Source organism: Diabrotica virgifera, chromosome 1, assembly GCF_917563875.1.
Source record: "Diabrotica virgifera virgifera chromosome 1, PGI_DIABVI_V3a".
Classification (NCBI taxonomy): Eukaryota; Metazoa; Arthropoda; class Insecta; order Coleoptera; family Chrysomelidae; genus Diabrotica; species Diabrotica virgifera.
In genome coordinates, this window is record NC_065443.1 from 49,518,741 (window position 1) to 49,542,751 (window position 24,011).

General features: G+C 32.4%; 1 protein-coding gene across 1 annotated transcript in view; it reads left to right on the top strand.

The window, feature by feature from the left end:
• Positions 1-1,545: 1,545 nt before the first annotated feature.
• LOC114324741 (U4/U6 small nuclear ribonucleoprotein Prp3) overlaps positions 1,546-24,011 on the top strand; it is a 41,833-nt gene continuing 19,367 nt past the window's right edge. Inside the window, exons 1-4 of the mRNA XM_050656069.1 lie at positions 1,546-2,257; positions 7,512-7,741; positions 14,745-14,988; positions 19,664-19,999. Of these exons, the coding sequence (XP_050512026.1) occupies positions 1,639-2,257; positions 7,512-7,741; positions 14,745-14,988; positions 19,664-19,999 (1,429 nt within the window). The 5' untranslated portion in view covers positions 1,546-1,638. The remainder of the gene's footprint in view (positions 2,258-7,511; positions 7,742-14,744; positions 14,989-19,663; positions 20,000-24,011) is intronic.

A 24,011-nucleotide genomic window follows, 5' to 3' on the forward strand; every position in this document is an offset into this window, starting at 1 on the left:
ACAGCTTTGACCAACTAATATTTTTTATAATTAATGTTTTTAATTTTAATTTTACATTAATCACTTTGACATTTATGTCAAATTTCCGGTAAACGTTTACAGACTTGCCACTACTGGCGCTCGAGAATTTGTAAATATCCCCTCTACGTACGAGCTCACAGCGGTATACGCCCTGAGCTTCGCTGGTGGCGCTCCTGGCGGATTACTAATTCAACTTTCACCGGTAATTTTTAAATTTATTATTTAATTGTTATCGCTTAATATTTACAACGCAAAAATTAATTAAATTGTAGTCGATTTTTTTAAGATTTTGCTAATCATTTTAACGTTATATTGATAAAATATGAATTTCTTACTTCGGGTACTTTCACAATTATCGTGTAGATGGCGCTAAGATTAATTTATAATTACATATTACGGAACACTAAAAAACTTAAATTCAGTATTTCAAACGTAAGTATATTTAAGGTAAAAATATATACCACAGCTTTGACCAACTAATATTTTTTATAATTAATGTTTTTACTTTTAATTTTAAATTAATCACTTTGACATTTATGTCAAATTTCCGGTAAAGGTTTACAGACTTGCCACTACTAGCGCTCGCGAATTTGTAAATATCCCCTCTACGTACGAGCTCACAGCGTATACGCTGTGAACTTCGCTGGTGGCGCTCCTAGCGGATTACTGGAATTATCTCACAGTAAAAAAACAGTTTACTGTGAATTACCTTTCACCGGTAATTTTTAAATTTATTATTTAATTGTTATCGCTTAACATTTACAACGCAAAAAATTAATTAAATTGTAATCGATTTTTTTAAGATTTTGCTAATCATTTTGACGTTCTATTGATAAAATATGAATTTCTTACTTCGGATACTTTCACAATTATCGTGTAGATGGCGCTAAGATTTTTAGATTAAATTATAATTACATATTACGGAACATTAAAAAAACTTTAATTCAGTATTTAAAACGTAAGTATATTTAAGGTAAAAATATATACCACAGCTTTGACCAACTAATATTTTTTATAATTAATGTTTTTAATTTTAATTTTACATTAATCACTTTGACATTTATGTCAAATTTCCGGTAAACGTTTACAGACTTGCCACTACTGGCACTCGAAAATTTGTAAATATCCCCTCTACGTACGAGCTCACAGCGGATAGTAGTAAACAACAATAAAAAAGCAGCAAGCCACGTTGAAATATTTTAACATCAAACTAAAATAAATACGAACATAACCCCTTTTCGTTTAAGCGAACTTCAATACGTCCAGACCGTTTTGTTTACTAACTGGTTGTTCGCGAACAGACCCTTTGATGTTACCGCTATCCAAGCGAACAGCGAACTGTTCGCGAACCCATTACGAACTGTAGTCCACACTGTAATCCACACGAACAGGCTCGCTAACGGTTCGCGAACTTGGTTTGTACGCGGCTTTTTTTTTTAAGAGCATGAAAAATATACTTAGATGAAATCCACGACCGACGACCTATACAGCCATAAAACAGAAAGAAGAAATGACAGATGTCAAAAGTAACCTTAACCTTAATTTTACGTTTACGTTACGAAACGTTTTTGTTATTTGTTGGTGATTTTGTAAAAATTTTATTGAAAAACCGTAGAAATGTCTTATTTATCAAGAAGAGATTTAGATGACCTGAAGCCTTCAATAGAAAAAGTTGTATATAAACTTTTAGGAAGCAGTGATTCCTCAGTGCTTAGGACAGCTACAGATTGTGTATCTAGTGGTTATGACAAGAAAAAGATAAGTGATAAACTTGGGGTTTATTTGGATAGTAAAAAGGCTAATAAGCTAGCTGATAAAATTGCAGATTTAGTGGATGATTTCAGAAGTTCTCATAGATCCAAAAAAAGAGCTCATGAAGATGATAGAGAAAGAGATTCAAAGCGGTCCAAAAATGGTTCTAGATATGAGAGTAAGGAGCCTGATCGGACAAAACCGAAACCGACGGAAAATTCTAAAAGGGAACTACCACCTCCCAGTAAAAATAATATAAGCATAGGAAACCTCAGTATTCCTACACCTAGTATATATGGTATACCTGTGGGGCTGTTGAATAGAGGAGATGCTGATAAAGCTAGGAAGATAGCGCAGCTCCATGCACAGATTAAGAATAAACTTTCCTCTGGAATTTTGCCCAATATAATTCAAATGCCAATAGTTCCAAATAAACCAGCTCCCTTAATATTAGATGAAGATGGAAGAACTGTGGATAAATCAGGTAAAGAATTTTTATTATTTTTTGTCTTCTATAATTTTCACTGGCTGCGTTTAGAGATATTTATAAGTGTTTTAAAAGGTATATTTGTCTCGTAACGCAGCCAAGGTGTTAAGGAGAAGCATAGTGTGAGTGTGTTTAACCCTATTCAGTTTATTGTCTATATCCCTAAATATTTTCTTCTTCTTTAAGTACCCTGCCCAAATTTTTAGTCGTGGGTAGCTTTCATAACAATTTGTCGATATCGTTCTCGATCTTGTGCGGCATGTAACAATTGATCTACTGATAAGCCAGTCCATTGACGAAGATTTCGGAGCCATGAATATTTCTTCCGACCAATTCCTCTTTTTCCGTCGATCTTTCCATTGAGTATTAACTGCAGCATCCTGTATCTGCTACCTCTCGTTATATGCCTCAGATATTCAAGTTTTCTCTTTTTTGTCAGCTTGGTTAAATATCCTTCGCCTTGACCTACTCTGTTTAAAACTTCTCTGTTTGAAATGCGTTGAACCCAAGATATTCTGAGCATTCTACAATACGACCACATAAAGGCTTCTAATTTGTTCATCATGTTAACCTTCATGATCCAGGTTTCACATCCATATAGTAATACAGGATACACATAACATTTTAGGAACTTGATTCTTAGTTGTAAGTTCAGCTGAGAGTTGCTCAGAATCAGGGCCGTCTTAAGCATACACGGCGCCGGGGTGCAAGACTCATCTTTGCGCCCCCTTTTGTCAGAAGGTTATATAGGTTATAGGTACGCTAAACTAAAAACTAATTATGTCTGCTTTCTTTATTTATTTTTATATTAAAAAACATGGTTTCAGTATTCAAAAATGATCAATCTTAAAACACTGTATCATACTTTTTAGTACATCAAAGTCAACGCTTCTAGCATTTAAATTGGCAAAAGTTTTTATTGCTTCGGTGATATTTTACTTGCTTCTCTATAATTACTAAGGCCAGGTTTATTAATCTGTCAAGGTCCATTGTTGAGCGCAGATAATTTTTGATCAATTTAAGTTTAGAAAAAGATCTTTCTCCTTTAGCTATTTTTACTGGAAGTGTAATTATCGAGTGGATTTGTGTCTATATTTATAAAAAATATTAGTAACAATTCTAACTCATGGAATAGATCTTCACCATCTATATCAGACCTATTTCCATGCACTGTTTTTTTTTTTGTAAATTTAAACATTGTGTTTTTGTAAGTTTTCTTTGGAGTTTCTCTAACTCAATATACCAACTTTCCAAGAAAGAAAAATTATAGTTATGTTCCCTCAACATTTCAAATCTTTCACTTAATTTTGCAATGGCAATGTCCAATAAATAATAATAGAAGTTAACATCAAAATTTGGTTTTGAGTATAAAAGAGGCTCGTCTGTTTCAGAAACAGAAAACAGTTTCAGAAAATTTAGTTTCGCAATCTAGTTCTTTAACAATTGATACCGAGTCAATTAATATCCGCTCAAACAGTGTCAGTGCGGTTGTTGGTTAAATCTTTACTGACTTGATCAAGCATCTTAACAGTTTCCGAAATAATAATATCGCTCGTTTGCAAAGTTTTGCTGACAATATTAACCTTTGCTAAAGCGGTTTTAATGTAAAGGTGGGTATCTCATTCATTATGACATTCCACCGTAATGTTGGTGCGGAAAAAACGTACCCAAATTTCTTTAACAATTTAAGATTTGTTATTTCCATTGAGAATTTAGCGGCATCATTTAGTACTAAATTAAGGCTGTGAGCCGTACAACGAACATAAAATGCACGACGATTCATGTCTAAAAATTTTTTAGGGACAATATTTTTTCCTCTCATATTTGCCCCATTATCATACATTTGGCCTCGAAATCATCTGAATTAATATTTGTTAATTTCAAAAATTCTAACAAATAATGTGCTTATCCTTGTCCAGTAGTATCAGTAACCGGTAAAAAACCTAGAAAATGATCTCTAATTTCGGCAAGCTTTGTTGACGAATTAGGATAAACGCACCTAACAACAATAGTAAGTTGTTCCTTGTATGAAATATCAGGTGGGCAATCTAAAATTATAGAATAATATTTAGATTGTTTTGAAAGATCAACAATTGTGCATTTAATTTTTCCACCAATTACACTTATCAATTCATTTTAAATATTATGTCCAAGATAATTAGGCATACGATGCTGAACACTTTGAATTCGTGCAATGTGTTCTGATAGTGTATTATCAAAATCGGAAATACGTTTTATTAATTTTAAAAAGCTACCGTTATCCGATTTATACAACCTTTGACTGGTTCCTCTTAATGGTAAATTTTGTTGTGCTAAAAATGTTATTATTTCGATTATTTTATTCATAGGACATTCTGACCAATAGAAAGCTACAGAAATAAAAACTAAAGTGATAATTTTTGATAATATCCCGTCGTCAAGTATATTACGTCAGATGCCCTTCGTTGCTACGAAAAAACACATTCAGTGACATTAATAACAATTACTGTTTTAAGAGTTATAAAAGTGATGACTTTCAACCGTCACATATGTATAACAACTGTGTGTTTAACTGTAGTAATTTGTACTTACATAAATAAATTACAATAAAATTTTGGTTTTGAACAGTTTTATTCATGAAATAATCGCAGCAAATTGCACTCGATCTCTAAAATTATTATCGAATTGTTTCCCTCGTGCCACTTTGACATAATTTCACTCCCCTTCGGGTCGTGAAATTAAAACTGTCAAAGTGTCACTCGGGAAAAATTCGATAATTTTAGAGCTCTTGTGCAATTACTACTGATAATTCTTTCTAAAACCGCCCTCCATCTTTTTCTTTCGCGTTCAACTGCTGCTTGATTGACAGAGTCTACTGTATGACTTTCTAGTCTTTCTAGGGACTTTCTAGTGTAAGGCTTTTTTAGATCTAGATATTTTTTTACAGAAATTACGTGACTGCAACTTTTCTTGTGTCTTTCTAAAAATGCAATGAACGTCTTTCTTGTTGCAAACGCAATGAATGAAGAATTAGGTTTTTGAAATCAGCATTTATATTTTCCTATTATAAAAGATTATACCGCCACCTTTAAAAAAATACTGACTACTTTTATACATAATGCGTCGCTTTTACATACATAGGCCCCCAAACGGCAATTATGCTTTTGTCAGCAGAATCGGATACACTAATAATTTTTACAAGATGGTCATTATCATTCGACATTCAATATTGGTCAAAATAGTGTATAATACGCGTCACCTTTTTGAAATTATAGTCTGAATAATCTAAATGGTTTTCATATTTCATTTGCATCTCGTAGGAGTAGTAAGCATTAATAGCCTTTGTAAAAAATAGCGAAAGTGCACTTGTATGTTTTTGTTATTAGTAATTTTTTTAAGGACAAAAAGCGCAATTTTGAGCCTAGCAAGTGTTCGGCTTGCGCCCCTTGGACTTGGCGCCCGGGTTCCTCGCACCCCTTGCACCCCCGGGTTGAGACGGCCCTGCTCAGAATAGATCTAAGTTTCATAAATGCTCCTTTTGCAATTTCTATACGAGTTTTAATAAATGTTTTATGTGGTCAGTTATATAGCACCTCTTTATTAACACATTCGCAGACACACATCAGATGTAGATATAGTCCATCCTCTATAACTTTTCCCATGCGGTACAATTCATTTTCGATCAAATTAAGTCAAAACATAAATTGAAATGAATGTCGATGTGTATACAGGGTGTCCAGAAACTCTACCGACAAACTAAGACAGGAGATTCTCCAGGTAATTTTAAGATAATTTAACCCAATTCACTTAGTCCGAAAATGCTTCCTAAGGGAGCTAGAGCTCTTTGAAGATGGCGTCTTGTAATTAGTTTTTCTTAAATACCTCCAGAACGCTTCCATTTAGAAAAACGAAAATTCGTACACGTATTTATCTTCAAGATATAAATCTAATCCATCCATTGCAAATTTCTAGTACCGATCATAGGCGTCCGTTTTGGGTAGGGCAACGGTTATTTTATCGCATAACTTTTTTATCTTTAACTTTTATGCATTTCTCACACTGGATTATTAAATTGTGAAGTATTTTAGTACTAAAAGTTACTCTTATTTTAAATCGGTAGGACACACCGTTTTCTAGAAAAATCGATTTGAAAATTTTTCGCTTTTTGAATTAAAAAAAAAAATCAAAAAAAAAACTGTTTAGAAAGACGAAACTTGGTGCATTTATTTATATTCCAGAGATAAATCGATTTCAGTAATTTCGAATTTCTAGTACTGATCATAGGCGTCCGTTTTGGGTAGGTCAACAGTTATTTTATGGCATAATTTTTTGTCTTGAATTTTTGAGCATTTTTGACATTAGATTATTATATTATGAGGTATTCGAGTACTAAAAGTTACTCTTACTTTATGTTGGTAAAATACTTCGTTTTTTGTTGAAAAGTTCTTTCAATTTTTTTTTCAAATTCCAAAAATGAAAAACTTTCAAATCGATTTTTCTAGAAAACGGTGTGTCCTACCGACTTAAAACAAAAGTACCTTTTAGTACTAGAATACCTCACAATTTAATAATCTGGTGTCAAAAATGCATAAAAGTTAAGGACAAAAAAGTTATGCGATAAAACACCTGTTGCTCTACCCAAAACGGACCCCTATGACCGGTACTAGAAATTTATAATGGATGGAATCGATTCATCTCGGAAAAGTAAATAGACATACCAATTTTCGTTTTTGTAAATAGAAGCGTTCTGGAGGTATTTAAGAAAAACTAATTTCATGACGCCATCTTCAAAGAGCTCTAGCTCCCTTAGGAAGCATTTTCGGACTAGATGAATTGGGTTAATTTATCTTAAAATCATATGAGGAATCTCCTGTCTTCGTTTGTCGGTAGAGTTTCTGGACACCCTGTATACATTTTGTATACTGTATACTATATACTACACACGGCATATGTTTCACTTTCTGTTTTGACTTAATTTTATTGAAAATGAATCGTACCGCATGGTAAAAGTTATAGCAGACGGACTATACATCTTCTTATGGAGAAAGTTACTTCATATGCAGTCATGTCCGTGAATGTGTTAATTGCAATTGAAAAATTGTTCTAGGATTCAGTATAAAGTATTTTGAATAGTTTAGTTTCATATTTCTTGTTCAGTCTTCAACAGCAGGAATCTAGAGAGAGATTTTTACTTTATTGATACTATGTACCAAAAGACCATCGACCCAAGTATTTCAGCCACTGGAATCTATTAATACATTATTTTTTTTAGGTAAAACTATTCAACTTACTCATGTGGCACCCACTTTGAAGGCTAACATGAGAGCTATGAAAAAGGAAAATTTTAGAGGGTCTGGTCTTGAGCGTCATAGTGAAGACAACAGTGAAACAAAATTTATTGACCCTAGGATTGGTATTAAACCAGCTACAAGAAACAAAAGGGCTTTGAGGTTCCACGAACCTGGAAAATTTCAACAACTGGCCGAGAGATTAAGGATGAAGGTAAGTTTCAATTTGTGTTAATATAGTTCAATCTGCTTATTAGAATAGTAGACCACTCATCAGCTGTAAAAAACTGTAACACCGTGGAATTTTAAGAATCAACACCGATTTTAATGAAAATTTGGATTTAAGCTCTGTTGACACTATTCTTCAAAATCTACCCTATGCCGAACTGCGCTTTTGCCCTGGGGGTGAAAACAACCCCATCTAGGGGATGAAAATTTTTTAATCAAAATAACTATGGTAATCGATAGAGTGACAAATTCTATAAATTTTTCTGCAAAATGGACACTTTTCAAGTTATTTGCGATTGAAACTATGCATTTTTTATTGAAAATACTCACGTTTTATAACGGTTTTTCATGAATAACTTAAAAAATTTAATATTATAGAAAAACTCATTAAGGACAAAATTGTGACTAATAACAAAGGGATTCACATCGGAAATACCTAGGTAAACCCAATAACGACTTAGTTATTGCTCTTTAAAGGATGGTTATTTGTGAAGAACCTCGAAATGGAGAACCTTCAATCTCAAATAACTCGAATGTGGTGCAATTTTTTGGGAAAACCTGACAGACATCTTTTAAAATTTATTAAAAAATCTTTCAAATAAGCTCTAACAAAAGTTTTTTGCATAAGAACTGACTGACTTATGACGAAAATAAAGTCGCTCTCTGCTTTTTTCTTTTTGAAATGTAAAAATTAAACCCTTGTCGTTACAATCCTAGTGATGTAAGCAGAGAATATTCTCAAGAGAATATTCTCGGCCAGAAAATGCTCAGCGAGAATTTTCTTTTACAAAAACCGAAATAAAAATAAAAACTAGATATGGGTCAAATTATTATAATTTAAAAAACATGTACATATATTGTTTTTGCCAATTCTCCTAGTATATTTTTTGCATACCAAACATTATTAATTTTATTATTAGATACTTTTATACAAAGTAGCCAGGGCTGGGGAAACTGAGTTTATAGATAATTTAGCAACTTTAAAATATGGTTATGACTTGGCTGAAATAATGGAAGATTTGGAACTTTATCGGTCTAATGAGATATTTTTTGAAAAACCATATGTTGTAAAATCAATTGAAAAACTAGACCCAATCATATGGTTGAAAGTTACATGTTTGGGAACAAAATTAACTAAAAGGGCAGTTGATATATTAAGCATGCCTTCATCCTGAGCAGAGACTGAAACAAGTTTCAGTACTTATGATTTTTTTTATCAACTCATCTTAAAGAAACCGGCTTACTGCTGAACGTGCTGGTAAGGTAACTTTTATAGCTCACAATTTAAAATTGTTAGACATAGACCAATCCATGACTGAGCTGGCGACTTGTGAAAAACAAAATCCTATAACTTCTCATCAGTACATTGAAATGCAGAATGAAGATGGCCATGATGAGCTAATGATTGAAATATATTCTGAATCTGAGGCCTCATCTTTCTCATATTAGTTCACCATATATCTATTATTTGCTGTTACGAAGAAAATTTCGTTTTTTATCAAATAAATTTTGTGTTTTCTGTTGTTTTTGCATTTTTTATATAAAAAGGGCATTGTTTTTTTGTCTCATAATTTGTATATAATTTCATGATTTTTAATACCCTTTTTCATCGTTAACAATACCCCTAAGCGCGTCATAGGGTTCGTTCTCAGAAAATTCTTCATATCGAGAATATTCCCGAGAATATTCTCCGATTTTTCATTCTCGAGAATTTTCCAACACTATACAATCCTAATAGAAATGAATAGCTTCCCATTTGAAATTAACATTATTTAGGTATAATTGATACGATCCATGTGATTCGACCCGTTTGGAATGCTTAGTTTAGAAAAAAATAGTTGATTAAATTGAAAATGACATTATTATTTTAAAGAGTAATTTATTTATTTATTCACGGGCAAGCCCTATTCAGATATAAATTTTACAGTGTTCTAAATTATATAACATAATTATACAATTATATAACATTAATGTTAACCAATTATATAACATAAATTATCGTAATATAACATAACAAAGTGGTTTGTGGAAAAATAATTCTATGAGTAATACAGTTACAAAAAAGAATAAGATAACATTAGGTCAGTACAATTACAAACAAAAGATATCACCTAAACCAATTCGGAAATGTTCCAAGGTATAACGGTTTTAAGTTATCTAATACATACAGGTCATGAAACACTAATCACAATACAAAAGCTCTGGCCGAAAATATTAAAAAGTTAAAAAGTTAGGGAAGAAATTAGGTTTTTAAAGCGGGAAACTGATATATTAAAAATTTCGAGGTTATTTAATGAGTTAGCTAATCGAAGAGTTCTAGGAATAAATGTGTTGTAAGAATAATTGAATCTATGAAAAGAGACATAAAAGGTTTGCACCTGCCTAGTCGAACGACTGAGGACAAATAGAGATATTTTGGAGAGAAGTTCGGGGCAGTTACACAGCCCGTTGATAATTTTAAATAAAATAATTAAGTCTCTTTGTTTTCTGCGTACCTCAAGAGGAGGTAAGTTCAGTATGCGCTCTAATACAGAATAGTCATAGTATACATGCATCTTAGTGGCAGTATATCTCAGAAAATTGTGTTGGATAGCCTCAATTTTCAGTTTATGAGTAAAGTAATAGGGGGACCAAATTGTGGAACAGTAATCGAAATGAGATCTAACCAGGGAGAAATAAAGAGATCTAATAGCTGAGATGTTTGTAAAGTCTCTAGTGGTTCTTTTTATAAAGCCAAGCATCTTCATAGACTTCTGTATTGTACTGGAAATGTGTGATTTATAGCTAAGGGCGGAGTCAAGGATCACACCTAGATCCCTAGTTTCAGAGGCAGAATGTAAGGTCAGATTATTTATACTATATTCGAAGATGATTGGATGATGAGTTCGGTGGAAACGAAAAATATGGCATTTGGATGCATTCAAACACATACCATTTTGCACACACCAGTTAGATAGGCGATCAATATCACCTTGTAGACTAAGTGAATCAGCCTCACATGTGATTATTTTAAAACATTTTAAATCATCAGCGAATAACAAAGTTTCACTTACTTGGAAACAGGGTATTAGATCATTGATAAATATATTAAACAACAGAGGTCCCAAGTGTGATCCTTGTGGTACACATGAGGTAACAGAGATGGTATGAGAATAGTGATGATTAACCCTGACAATTTGCGATCTTTGCGTAAGATAGCTCTTGAGCCACTTCAATATAAGGCCATCAACTCCGTATAAATAAAGTTTATGAATCAAGAGCTCATGATTAACTTTGTCGAAAGCTTTGGAAAAGTCAGTATACACAGAGTCAACTTGTAAACCCCTCTCAAGAGCATCTGTCAAAAAATCAACATATGTTATGAGACCCAATTCTGCTGATTTTTTGGATGTAAATCCAAATTGTTGGGCCCCTATAATTGGCGAGAAGTCATAACTTAAATAATCAGAAATAATGCTCTCAAGAACTTTAGGAATAGCACTAAGAATACAAATGGGACGATAGTTACCTATATCTGATTTTCGACCTGATTTATATATTTGAGTGACATAAGAGTTTTTCCAGTAGTCTGGAAATTCCCCTGTTGATATAGACTTATTAAATATATAAAAAAGTGGGCGCGATAGAATGAAGCTGAATGTTTTAAGGAAAGTGGGGGGAATTCCATCAGGACCAGGACCTTTGTTGGTATTGAGTTCAGACAGTTTTTCGTAGATTTTTGAAATTTCAATGTGATAATTAGACACATTAACCAAAGGTGAAATCTGGGTTACATGCGGATATAAGGATTGGTTAGTATAGACGGAAGAGAATTGGTTAGCAAAAAGATTAGCAATATCAGTTCCATTGAAGGCAGTACGATCTCCAAGAGTCATTGTATTAGGTATAGCGTTATTTTCCCTTTTACTACTTACAAATTTCCAAAAGGATTTAACGTTATTAACAATAGAATATTCGGTACGTTGAATGTAATCAGCATAACACTGTCTTGATAAAAATTTACATCTAGTTCTTAAGTTACTAAATGCTGCATAACTTTCTGGACACCTTGTGCTCTTATATATCTTGTGCGCTGATTTCTTCTCGTGAAGCAACTTCTTCAGCTCAGAGGAGTACCAGCATGGATATTTCTTATCACAGATTTTTTTTAGCGGAACAAAATGATCAATGATGGAATAAAAAATGTCGTAAAATACAGAAACCATGTCAGAGAGCTCTTTTCCTTGAAGTGCACCATCCCAATTAATTGCTTCAAGGGATGAACGAATTGCTGCATAGTCAGCATGAACAAAGTCATAATAATACTCTTCACCAGATGAATGATCATTTGTGATTTTGAGTGGCAAACTGCATTCAAGCGGAGGATGATGTGTGTCCACTGGAATTAAAGTGTCGATAGCCTTCAATACATCAATACCCAATGAAGATAAAATGAGATCAAGCGTAACCCCTCTATCGTTGGTTATTTCGTTGGTCTGGAAGAGATTGAAAAAAGCACAGATATTGGATATAGTTTCAATAGAATCAGCTTCAGATTGTGTAGCTGTAGGCTGAGGAGAAGCAATGGAACAATAATCATCGACATCCCAAACTGCTGATGGAAGATTAAAATCACCCAATAGAAAAAGGTTTGCTCTATCGTATTGCTCGCTTATAGTGATAAGCTGTTCGAAGTACGATTGGTATAAAGTAGCTATAGATTTAGGTGGAAAATATACTGTACCGATTATAGATTTGTTATTAAAGAGAACAAACAACTGTTCAATCGAAGGATCAGACTGAATTTGATAAGAAGGAATCGAGTTCTTAATGGCAATCAACACTCCCCCACCTCTACTAACTGAAGACACTGGAGTCCTTAGAGCGGTCAGTTCTGTAGATGTTGTAGTTGAGAAGCCCAAGTTCAGCATCCGTAATTTCAGGTGTGAGCCAGGTTTCAGTTAAGATAATGATATCATAGGAACAGTTGCTGACATTCAAGCTGAGGTATTATAATTTTAAAAAAGAGCATTTTTCTTAACCCGCGAGTAGTCGTGCCGTTAGATAGAATCTCACATTTTATCCTTTTTCGCGATAACTTGATGAAAAATTTTGCAGTTTTGAAAAAATTTCGTAAGTGCCTCGAGGAAGGGTGTAGTAACGCGTAGGTTTTTTTTCTTTTCTTTTTCTTTTTGTGGAATTTATGGCTTTGGGGAGAGCCAATTAACTTTAATATTTGTTAGAAATAATATTTCTAACATAGCAAGTAAATAAAAATACTATAAAATAAAAATTTGTTGTAAATTCGTATTTAAATTCGTATTGTGAGATGAAATCTAACACGCGACTGTTCACGTTACAGAAGTGAGTGGGACTACTCCTCTGTTAAATATACCTTAAAGTATTCATGATATAAAAACAAAAAGAAATTAGAATTTTCAGTAAGAGAAATTCTACAATTAATATTTAAAACGTTTTTCCATATTATGAATAGTTTTAGAATTTTTTAAGAAAAATTCATTTCTTTTTAATTTTAAAAATGTCATTTTCGGTTTAATCAACAATTATACCTAAATAAAGGTAATTTCAAGTGGCAAGCTATTCATTTCTATTAGCATTGTAACGACGAGGGTTTAATTTTTATATTTAAAAAAAAAATAAGCAAAGAGCGACTTTATTTTCATTATAAGTCAGTCAGTTCTTAAGAAAAAAACTTTTGTCAGAGCTTATTTTAAAGGTATTTTAATGAACTTTAAAAGATGTCTCTTAAGTTTTCCCAAAGAATTGCACCACATTCGAGTTATTTGAGATTAAAGTTCTCCATTTCAATGTTCTTCAAAAATAACCATCCTAAAGAGCAATAACTCAGTCGTTATTGGGTTTGCATAGGTCTTTCAGACGCGAATCTCTTTGTTTTTATTATCTACAATTTTGTTCTTAATAATTTTTTCTATAAAATTAAATTTTTTTTAAGTTATTCATGAAAACCGGTTATAAAACGTTAGTTTTGTCAATGAAATTTGCATAGTTTAAATCGCAAATAACTTGGAAAGTGTCAATTTTGCAAAAAAAAACTTTATAGAACAAAATTTACTCAGAACTCTATCGATTTCCATAGTTATTTTGATTAAAAAAATTTCATCCCCTAGATGAGGTTTTTTTCACAACCAGCGCAAAAGCGCAGTTCTGCATATGGTAGATTTTGACAAAGGTAGTAGTAAGGTATATAGTAGTTATAGGAATATCCCAGTTTAAGGAATAGAAATTTGAGGTGCTGAAATGTTTCTACTAGCCACCAATGATCGCTTATTAGAATATCCCAGTCATAGGAATACTTTTGCTGCGCACAACGGCTATTCCAATAAGTGGGTTCAACTGCTGTAAATATTATCTTCATATGGTGCCTATATATTCCAGATATTGGTATCCATCCCTAATATCTTACTTCGTTTGCTACAGCATGGAACAGCCCGGTAGTAGGCTTTTTACACAATTTCTATAGATTTTACAACCAAGAAATTCTTCTTCTTCTGTCTTCTTCTTGATTTACACTTACCACTTACCTTCCACTAGAAAATCAATTGGGAAAGGCCATAACATTTTTAATTTATCATCATGTGTTCCAGATATTCTAACCAGTATTTTTAAACTTAACTTGGTAACATAGTAATAACAGCAACTTTTGATGTCATCAAAATTTTACATTTCTTTTCTATTCTGCAAAGGACTTCTACATAGGCAACTCAGTGAATACATGATATATGTAGGATACCCCTATAAACCACGCCACAAAAGCCTGGAGCAGATCCATAGTTGCTACAGTTAATGTCCATACCATACCTCTATTTGGTATTTAAGCTTGGATGTTTCAGAATCACACCTTGGAGACAAAATAATTTTATTTAATTAATACTTTTTTGAAAATAATATATGAACTTTTTATTTAGACCATGTAAATAATTCTTATTGTAGATACATCTGTTATAATTCTTTATAACTTTATTTTTTAGGCACAATTGGAAAAGCTTCAAAATGAAATCTCCCAAATAGCCAAAAAGACTGGAATATCATCTGCTACAAAACTAGCTTTAATAGCAAAATCAGAAGGAATTAGCGAAGAAATTCCACAAATGGAGTGGTGGGATTCAGTGATACTTATAGATAATTTAGATACAATGGACGGTGATCAAATCGCTATTAAGGATTCTATTATTAATACTTTGGTTGAACATCCTACACAAATGAGATGTCCAAGTAAGTAGCTGTATCTTTTCTTTCTCCATTATTATTAAACAAATTATTTGGTGTTTCCTTTTAAACTATTTTTGAACATCCAATAAATCTATGGTCTGCAGGATATTATAATTCATCACATACTACTCCCCACTCAAACTATAAATTTTTCATATAAAAAGACTTAAAAGACCCTTGAAATTTCTTTCAAATTTGACTTGTTTAAGTTTAGCAGATATACTAAACTAGTTCTCATCCTCTCTCTCTCTCTCTCTCTCTCTCTCCGGAGAGGTTAAAGAGAGGGTCCGAAAGCAAGCAAATAAAGCCAATTACATGTCAGGATGTCTGGGGGATGTCATCTAGAGAAATAAAGATATGAGGCTGGAAGTGATAGTATACATATATAAATCATGTGTAAGACATGACATATGCGATAGAAACAAGATGTGACACAGCAGAAACCAAGAGGATACTGAGAACTTCAGAAATGAGAATGTTGATGTCAATAACTGGAAAAACACTGAGAGACAGAAACCGAATGACAAAATAAGAGATCTCTGTAACATACAAGACATAGTACGGTGGGGAAGATCGAGAAGACAAGAGTGGAATCAGCATATGACGAGAATGGACAGCGAGAGAATAGCCCATATAGCCAGAGATTCGAAGCCAACAGACAAGAGATCAATAGAGAGGCCCTTTAAAAGATAGAGAGATAGCTGGCAGTCAACATCACAGCTACGAATAAATACAAGCACAACATCAGTTAAGAACAGGCCAAGAGGCCTAATATAAGAAGAAGAAGAAGTTCTCATCCCCTTTCGTAACACATTGTCTGCGTTATGAGACAAATATACGGTATTACACTAAAAATAGAAACAGATGAGCCACTCTGCAGCTCTACCGTGGCGGCCGTAGCACAGTGACTAAGTTACTGGCTTAACAAGCTGGAGGGCCTGGGTTCGAATCCTGGCACTGACAAATTTTTCAATTTCTAATTGAACTGAGCCGCCACCGTTCTTCGGAGGGCACGTAAAGCTGTCAGTCCTGGCTACGTAAGTACTCGTTAAGTCATGTTAGGGGCGCTTGCCCGACCTGAAAACCCTAACACTAGACCTTAGCCAGAATGTTACACGAACTTTACTTTTTTAGCGCTACTGAGTGGATCCACAAAGTGGCTTAAACAGGTGATTTTGAAGAGCCAATGATTTTGTAATAGACGCCACTAGTAGCGAGGATCAGCGACAGTGGCTGGTCACTGTGTGTTCACGTTTAGCCCTCTGCAAGATCTTGTGTCTAGTATTTTATGAACTAATTCTTTTGTTGCTAGAATGTGACCGATTTGATTTTCTCAATGGATGTCTTATGTTGCCTTATGTGTTGTTGGATGGTGAATTTTTTTGCTAGTAATGTCACGTTTAATGTTGCTGCGAGTTGATAGATTCTGTTTCAGTTGTCATTTATTTTTTCCAGTATAGTCCCTTTTCTACTTCAGATTGAATTTCTTAACCATATCTCTCTTGTCCATAGTCACAAACATCCATCACTTCAATTATGTACTTGGGCACACAGGGGTTTTCGAATTATTGTTGTAAGATTACTATTGGTCCGAGAGCTGTGAGACATTTTTGAGTAGGTATTTTAGACAATCTGAAATTTTTTTAGGTATCTCTTCCATGATAGCCTAATACAAAAATGACGGTCTGGCTGAAGGGTAGCGGTTATTTTCCCCCAAAATCGCCCCCAAAGTTAAGAAAAGGTTAAAACTTGTTATTACAAAAGACATATCTTTGATGTGACTTTAAAGTAAATTTAAATATGCAAATATAAAGAAAATAAACAAGCCAGGCGATTTGCGAGTGAATTTAACTCTGCAAGATGCTTGCATAGGCGCCGCAGGATTATTTTCAGGGGGTGCATCTGAACTTTAGGGAATTGCATCTGAATCTATACTATTAACCAGTACAAAATATATACCTATACATGTATAGATAGGTATGTAGGTACTTTCTTTCCGGACAGGGGGGTGCAATTGCTACTTTGACAGGGTATTATTTAATATTAAAAATAATTATTCCAAAGACAGGTTTTTTCCGTTGAGATTTTCTATCTGCCAGGTGATCAAAAAAATTACACGTGCATGTGAAGGAAAAGCGCTATAGGTAAGCTGCAGTGTGAGAAAGAGCGTATTGTCGATAGTTCTTTGCGTCCTCGTTCGCAGCGATTCCATTCGCTTGGGTAAAATCACGTGACCTCACGATAACCATGTTGTTGTGCGTCAAAATAATTATTATATATTTTAGATTTTTCAGATATCTTTTTATTAATTAAAAGAAAATAATACAAACAATAAAATAAATTTTACAAATATGATAGAAAACGATACATTTATTTTATATATGCATATATAAGTTTAAAAGTATAAAAATATAAATTAAATTAATTATAATTCCGAATCTTGTACTTCTTCAAACTCTTCATCTTATTCTTCCTCGGATTCCCATCGAGACTCGGATTCCTCTATATGATCTGTAAATAGTTGTGTTTATTGAATGAATCTAACATTAATTAAAAATATTAAAAATTAATTAATTTCGTTGCTACGTATTCTCTGTCCTTTTATATGGAGTTGAAGCCTGGATAATCACGGACGCAACTGAAAAAAGTCTTGCCATTTTTGAGATGTGGTGTCATCGATGAATGTAAAAAATATCATGGACATAACACGTAAACATTACGAAGGAAAGAAAAATTAGCTACTTTGATCACATATTAAGAAATGAAAAACATGAGTTGATGCGATTAATTATACAAGGAAAAGTGGAAGAAAAAGAGAACCGGGAAGACGACGCGTATCCTGGTTGAAAAATTTAAAGTAGTGGAGTGTAAAAACAAAACTTGGAACTCTTCAGCACCGTTGCAAACATGTTTGCAACATTCTGCAGAATAAAACGGGTCGTGATGATCACCATTGTCCTGAAAGGATGAGGCACACGAAGAAGAACTATTTATAGATCCTATAGAGAAATCCGAGTGTCCAAGGGAGTCCGACGAAAAAGAAGAAGAAAGTGAGTATTTTAGCTCAGATGGATAGGGGAACGTTCAAGTATTACGTAACGCAGGTTGGGGGGGGGGTCAAAAACCTTCAAAAATTGCGTTACGTAATACTTGAACGCTCCCTAGTTTGAAGACGAAGTACAAGATTCGGACACAGAATTAATTTAATTTCTATTTTTATACTTTTACCCCGTTATATTTATAATAATAACTTTATCTTTTCCTATCATATTTATTTGCAAAATTGATTTTAACATTTTGAGGCACAACAACATGGGTATCGTCAGATCACGTGATTTTGCCCGAGCGAATCGCTACGAAAGAGGACGCTTGGAGCTATCGATATACGCTCTTTGTCACACTGCAGCTTACCTATAACGCTTTTCATTTACATGCACGCGTAATTTTGTTTTATTACCTGGCAGGTAAAAAATCTCGCAAAAGAAGGCCAGTGTTTTTTAGAATATTTATTTTTATTATTAAAAAATACCCTGTCAAAATAGCACCTGCACCCCACTGTCCGGAAAGAAAGCACATAGCTATACATAAGTTGTATATTTAGTTGTATATTTTATACTAGTTAATAGTATATAGATGTTAAGTATAGATTCAGATGTAATCTCCTAAAGTTCAGATGCACCGCCTGAAAATAATACTGGGACGCCTATTCAAGCATCTCGCAGTGTTAAATTCACTCGCAAATCGCCTCGCTTGTTTATATTCTTTATATTTGAATATTTACATTTACTTTAAAGTCACCTCGAAGATGTTTTTTGTAATAACAAGTTTTACCCTTTTTTTTTATCTTTGAGGGCATTTTTGGACCGGCATTTTTGTATTAGGCTATCATGGAAGAGTTACCTGAAAAATTTTCTCGCAGATTGCCTAAAATATCTACTCAGAAATGTCTCACAGCTCTTATGCTATACAGGGTGGTGAATTGGAAAACGGGCCATAGGAAACTAAATGTAAAATTCTAAACTGTTGAATTTCTGCTTCCCTAATTATTCTACATCAAAAGACATGAGAAACTATTTGTAGAGGATTGAAATCTTTATTGAAAACAATTGTTAAAATTGTTCTACGAATTAAACACATTCCAAAATTTTGTAAAATATAATAAATTTTAACAAAGTATTTGCCAAATTTAGGCCACACATACTGCAAGAATGTGTATAAGGTTGCCTTCGGTCACAATAAAATTACTATATTAACAATATTTTGAACTGTCAGTATTTTTATTTTATTGTTTTTATTGTTTAAAAAACAAGAAAGTCGAAAACACGTCCTCAGTTGAGGAGAAAGTAGGAATAATAAAGATGTTTTATTCAGTCAATAGTTTGCGTACTGTCAGTTAAATAGTAACGTGTGGCCTTACTTTTACGCACTTACTTAGGTATGGCAAATGTATTCTATTTTTCAAAATTTTGGACTCTGTTTAAATCGTAGAACAATTTTAACTTTTGTTTTTAATACAGATTTTAATCCTCTACAAATAGTTTCTCATGACTTTTGATGTATAATAATTAGGGAAGCAGAAATTCAACAATTTAGAATTTTACATTGGGTTTCCTATGGCCCGTTTTCCAATTCACCACCCGGTATATTTGTCTATAACCAATTTATTTATTTTTTCTAGCTGATCCAATAAAACCTGTATATATGCCCGTGTTCCTTACGAAAAAAGAAAGAAAAAAGCTTCGTCGTCAAAACCGAAGAGAGATGTGGAAAGAAGAGCAAGAGAAGATTCGGTTAGGTTTGGAACCTCCTCCTGAGCCTAAGCTACGTATATCAAATCTGATGAGAGCTTTGGGTACTGAGGCAGTACAGGATCCTACCAAAATCGAAGCACATGTTAGAGAGCAGATGGCGAAACGACAGAAGGCTCACGAAGATGCCAATGCCGCTAGGAAGTTGACTAGTGATCAGAAACGGGATAAAAAAATTAAGAAAATCAAGGAAGATACATCTCTAGGTAAGCGGAATAGTTTGAGAGTTTTATCTTTATATTAGAGTACTTTTTATTTAGATTATTTTTTTTTTCATGTATGAAGAACATTTTTGTCCACATCGACGGTTTATAAAGATACCGACACAGATGCTAATTTGTAGTTTCGAGTAATAGCGCAAGTCTGTCTTATAGACCAGGGCGGATCTGTGAAAAAACGTCTAGTTTTGGATGTGCGAGGTGGCATTCGGATTTTTGCAGATAAAGTTAGGTGACAACTTCAACAATAATAATTGACTTATGCTCCTTCTCAAATATGCCCGTAACATTAATAAAAAAATTAAAATATTTAAAAATTTCGAAAAACATCGATTGTTTTCTACTTTCTTTGCTTATAACTTTAAAACGATTCATTTTCGAACAAAGTCGTACAGAAATAAAATAAAGATAATTGAATTTGGTATGATAAACGACTGGTTAGAATGTCTTAAATTATTACCCTTTCTGCAAAATAGCAATAAATACAAAATAAGGGGGCAAAATATGCCTGTTTTTATTCAATGTTTTTCAACCACTTTGGTTGCACTTAGAACTTTCGTAATTCGCTTAGAAAATTATTACAACATACTTAAACCATCCACCAAATTTCATTAAAATCGACTTAATAGATTTTGCATAATAATTTTGCAATCTAAATTTTTTTAAAAAAGTTCAAATTTTTTAAAAACTTTTTGAAGAAAAAGTAGACCATTTAGAAGTTTGCTAATTTTTTACATCTAAAGAGGTTCTCTACCTATCTAATACACTTTACAGAATTAAAATCAGATTATTTAAGTGGCCTCAGCACTGTTAAGTTATAAACAATGTTTTTACTCTGGGCTAATTAGCAAAATTCATGGAAAAGTTATTTACCAGCAATTTTATTGCTGGAATCGAATTATAAGATCCTATATATTAATAATATAGGTATGCAAAGTCCGCAGATAGTGTGCTACTTTTTTAATAAACAAAATGGCGCCGAAAAATCGTATTTTTTCAATTATTGCTCTATAACTCCGAAGATTTTAACTTTACAACTAAAACACCTTAATAAAAATTCACCGCAATTAAATTCTGCATAGAGATATGTTTTTCACGATTTGCTCCGACGAAAATTTTCCTCGGAAAATGCGGGTTTTCCTAACAAAAACTCTAATTTTCAAATAAAGTTTTAGGTAAGTAATTATTCATCAATAATTAAATAACTTAGTGACATCAAAGCTTTCTTGGTATAGATTGTAATTCCAGAAGCCGGTGAAAATTAAACGAATATTTTAGCAACAATTCAATTGTTAATTAACAAATTACGATCGCAATAATAACCAAAATAATCATGATACATTGATCAAACTTATAAAGATTATAAAGATGAGATGCTTATTTAATATTTTATCGACAAAATATAAATTTTTCTTTTTTTTGCATAATCTTTAAATTTTGAAAAAAAAATAGTTATAATACGCTGGTCTAATTAGTAAAGTACAAATAAAGGTTATTTACCAGCAATTTTATTGCTGGAATCGAATTATAAGATCCTATATATTATTAATATAGGTATGCAAAGTCCGCATATAGTGTGCTACTTTTTTATAAACAAAATGGCGCCGACAAATCGTATTTTTTTCAATTATTGCTCTATAACTCCGAAGATTTTAACTTTACACCAAAAATACTCAAATAAAAATTTACGCCAATTTAATTCTGCATAGAGGCATGTTTTTCCCGATTTGCTCCGATGAAAATTTTCCTCGGAAAATGTGGGTTTTCCCAACAAAATCTCGAATTTTCAAATAAATTTTTTGGGCCAGTAATTATTTATCAATTTATTTAGCTTGGTGAAATAAAAGCTTTCTTGTTATAGATTATAAATTCAGAAGCCGGTAAAAATGAAACGAACATTTTAGCAACAATTCAATTGGTAATTAACAATTTATAGTCGCAATAACAACCAAAATAATCATGAGACATTGATCAAACTTAGAAAGATTATAAAGGTGTGATGCCTATTTAATATTTTGTCGACAAAATATAAATTTTTCATTTTTTTGCATAATCTTTAAATGTTTAAAAAAAATTGTTATAAACAAATTAACATTTCTCAGAAATTGTTTATTATATTCTAATTTAAAAAAATACTTAAAATGCGTATTTCATAGGTCTTGAAAATGAATGTTTTAAAAAAATTTTCCAACCATTTGCAAAAAAGTTATGAAGCAGCAAAGTAAATATACGAAATCTCCGTTGTTTATAATTTGTTTTAATTGTTTCAAAGCTTAAAAGTGAGTCTATGGTACAACCTAATTACTCACAAAGAATGTCAAAAATTAGTGCAATGGTTATATTTTAATCAAAGATTAAAAATACTTTTTTTGTAATTTTTAGCGCAAACGTAGGCCTGATACAGAGTCGGAGCTAAAATGTTCACTCGAAGCGACTGACACGCAGCATGCATTATTTATTAAAAGTGTACATCACGCGGCTGGTCGTCGCTCAGAGTGAAAATTTTAGCTACAGTACTGTGTTACTCTACTTTCGCGCGTGTAAATTACAAAAAAATATATTTATAATCTTTAATTAATATATAACCATTAAACTGAGATCGATATTTTTTGTAAATAATTAGCTTGTACTTTAAACTCACTTCTACGCTTTGAAAGAATTAAAAAAATATATAAACACAGTAGTAATCGTATGTTTATTTTGTTGTTTCATAACTTTTTTACAAATGGTTGCAAAAAAGTTTTAAAGCATTCATTTTAAAGATATTTAAAATGCGCATTTTAGCTATTTTTTAAAATTATAATATAATAAAAACTTTCTGAGAAACGTTAATTTGTTTATAACTATTTTTTTTTAAAACATTTAAAGATTATGCAAAAAAATAAAAAAATCATATTTTGTCGACAAAATATTAAATAGACATCTCATCTTTATAAGATTTCAAAGCTTGATCAGTGTATCATAATTATTTTGGTTATTATTGCGACCGTAAATTATTAATTAACAATTGAATTGTTGCTAAAATATTCGTTTAATTTTCATCAACTTCTGTAACTAGAATCTAAACCAAAAAGGCTTTTAAGTCACCAAATTATTTAATTATTGGTAGATAATTACTTATCTAAAACTTTATTTGAAAATTAAAAATTTTGTTGGGAAAACCCGCATTTTCCGAGGAACATTTTCGTCGGAGCAGATCGGGAAAATCGCGTCTCTATGCAGAATTTAATCACGGTGAATTTGTATTTGGGTATTTTTGTTGTAAAGTTAAAATCTTCGGAGTTATAGAGCAATAATTGAAAAAACACGATTTTCGTGCGCCATTTTGTTTATAAAAAAAGTAGCACACTATCTGAGGACTTTGTATACCTATATTATTAATATATAGGATCTTATAATTCGATTCCAGCAATAAAATTGCTGGTAAATAACTTTTCCCAAAAATGGCCTATTCTCCGGTAATCAGCCCAGACTATTTGGCTTATAAACAAATACAGTGAGGACGTTTGAGTTGGCATAAATTCATTTTCTCGAGAATAGGCGTCTCTGGAGATAAATCCCGAAACAGGTCGATTTTTATTTTTAAATTCAAATTTTTTGGTATATATATCATACTAGTGACGTCATCCATCTGGGCATGATGACGTAGCCGATGATTTTTTAAATGAGAATAGGTGCCGTGTGATAGCTCAATCGAAAGGTTATTCAATTTTGTATTCACTAATATAAACATTAACATAATTATTTATACAGGGTTTGAATTAAAAAAAAATTTGAATTAAATTAATTCCAATATTTAGATTACGTCATCACACCCAGATGGATGACGTCACTATTATGATATTTATGCCAAAAAATTATAATTTAAAAATAAAAATCGATCTGTTTCGGGATTTATCTCCAGAGATGCCCATTCTCAAGAAAATGAATTTATTCCAACTGGCCGCTGAGGCCGCTTAAATAATCCGATTTTAATTCTGTAAAGTGTATTAGATAGGTA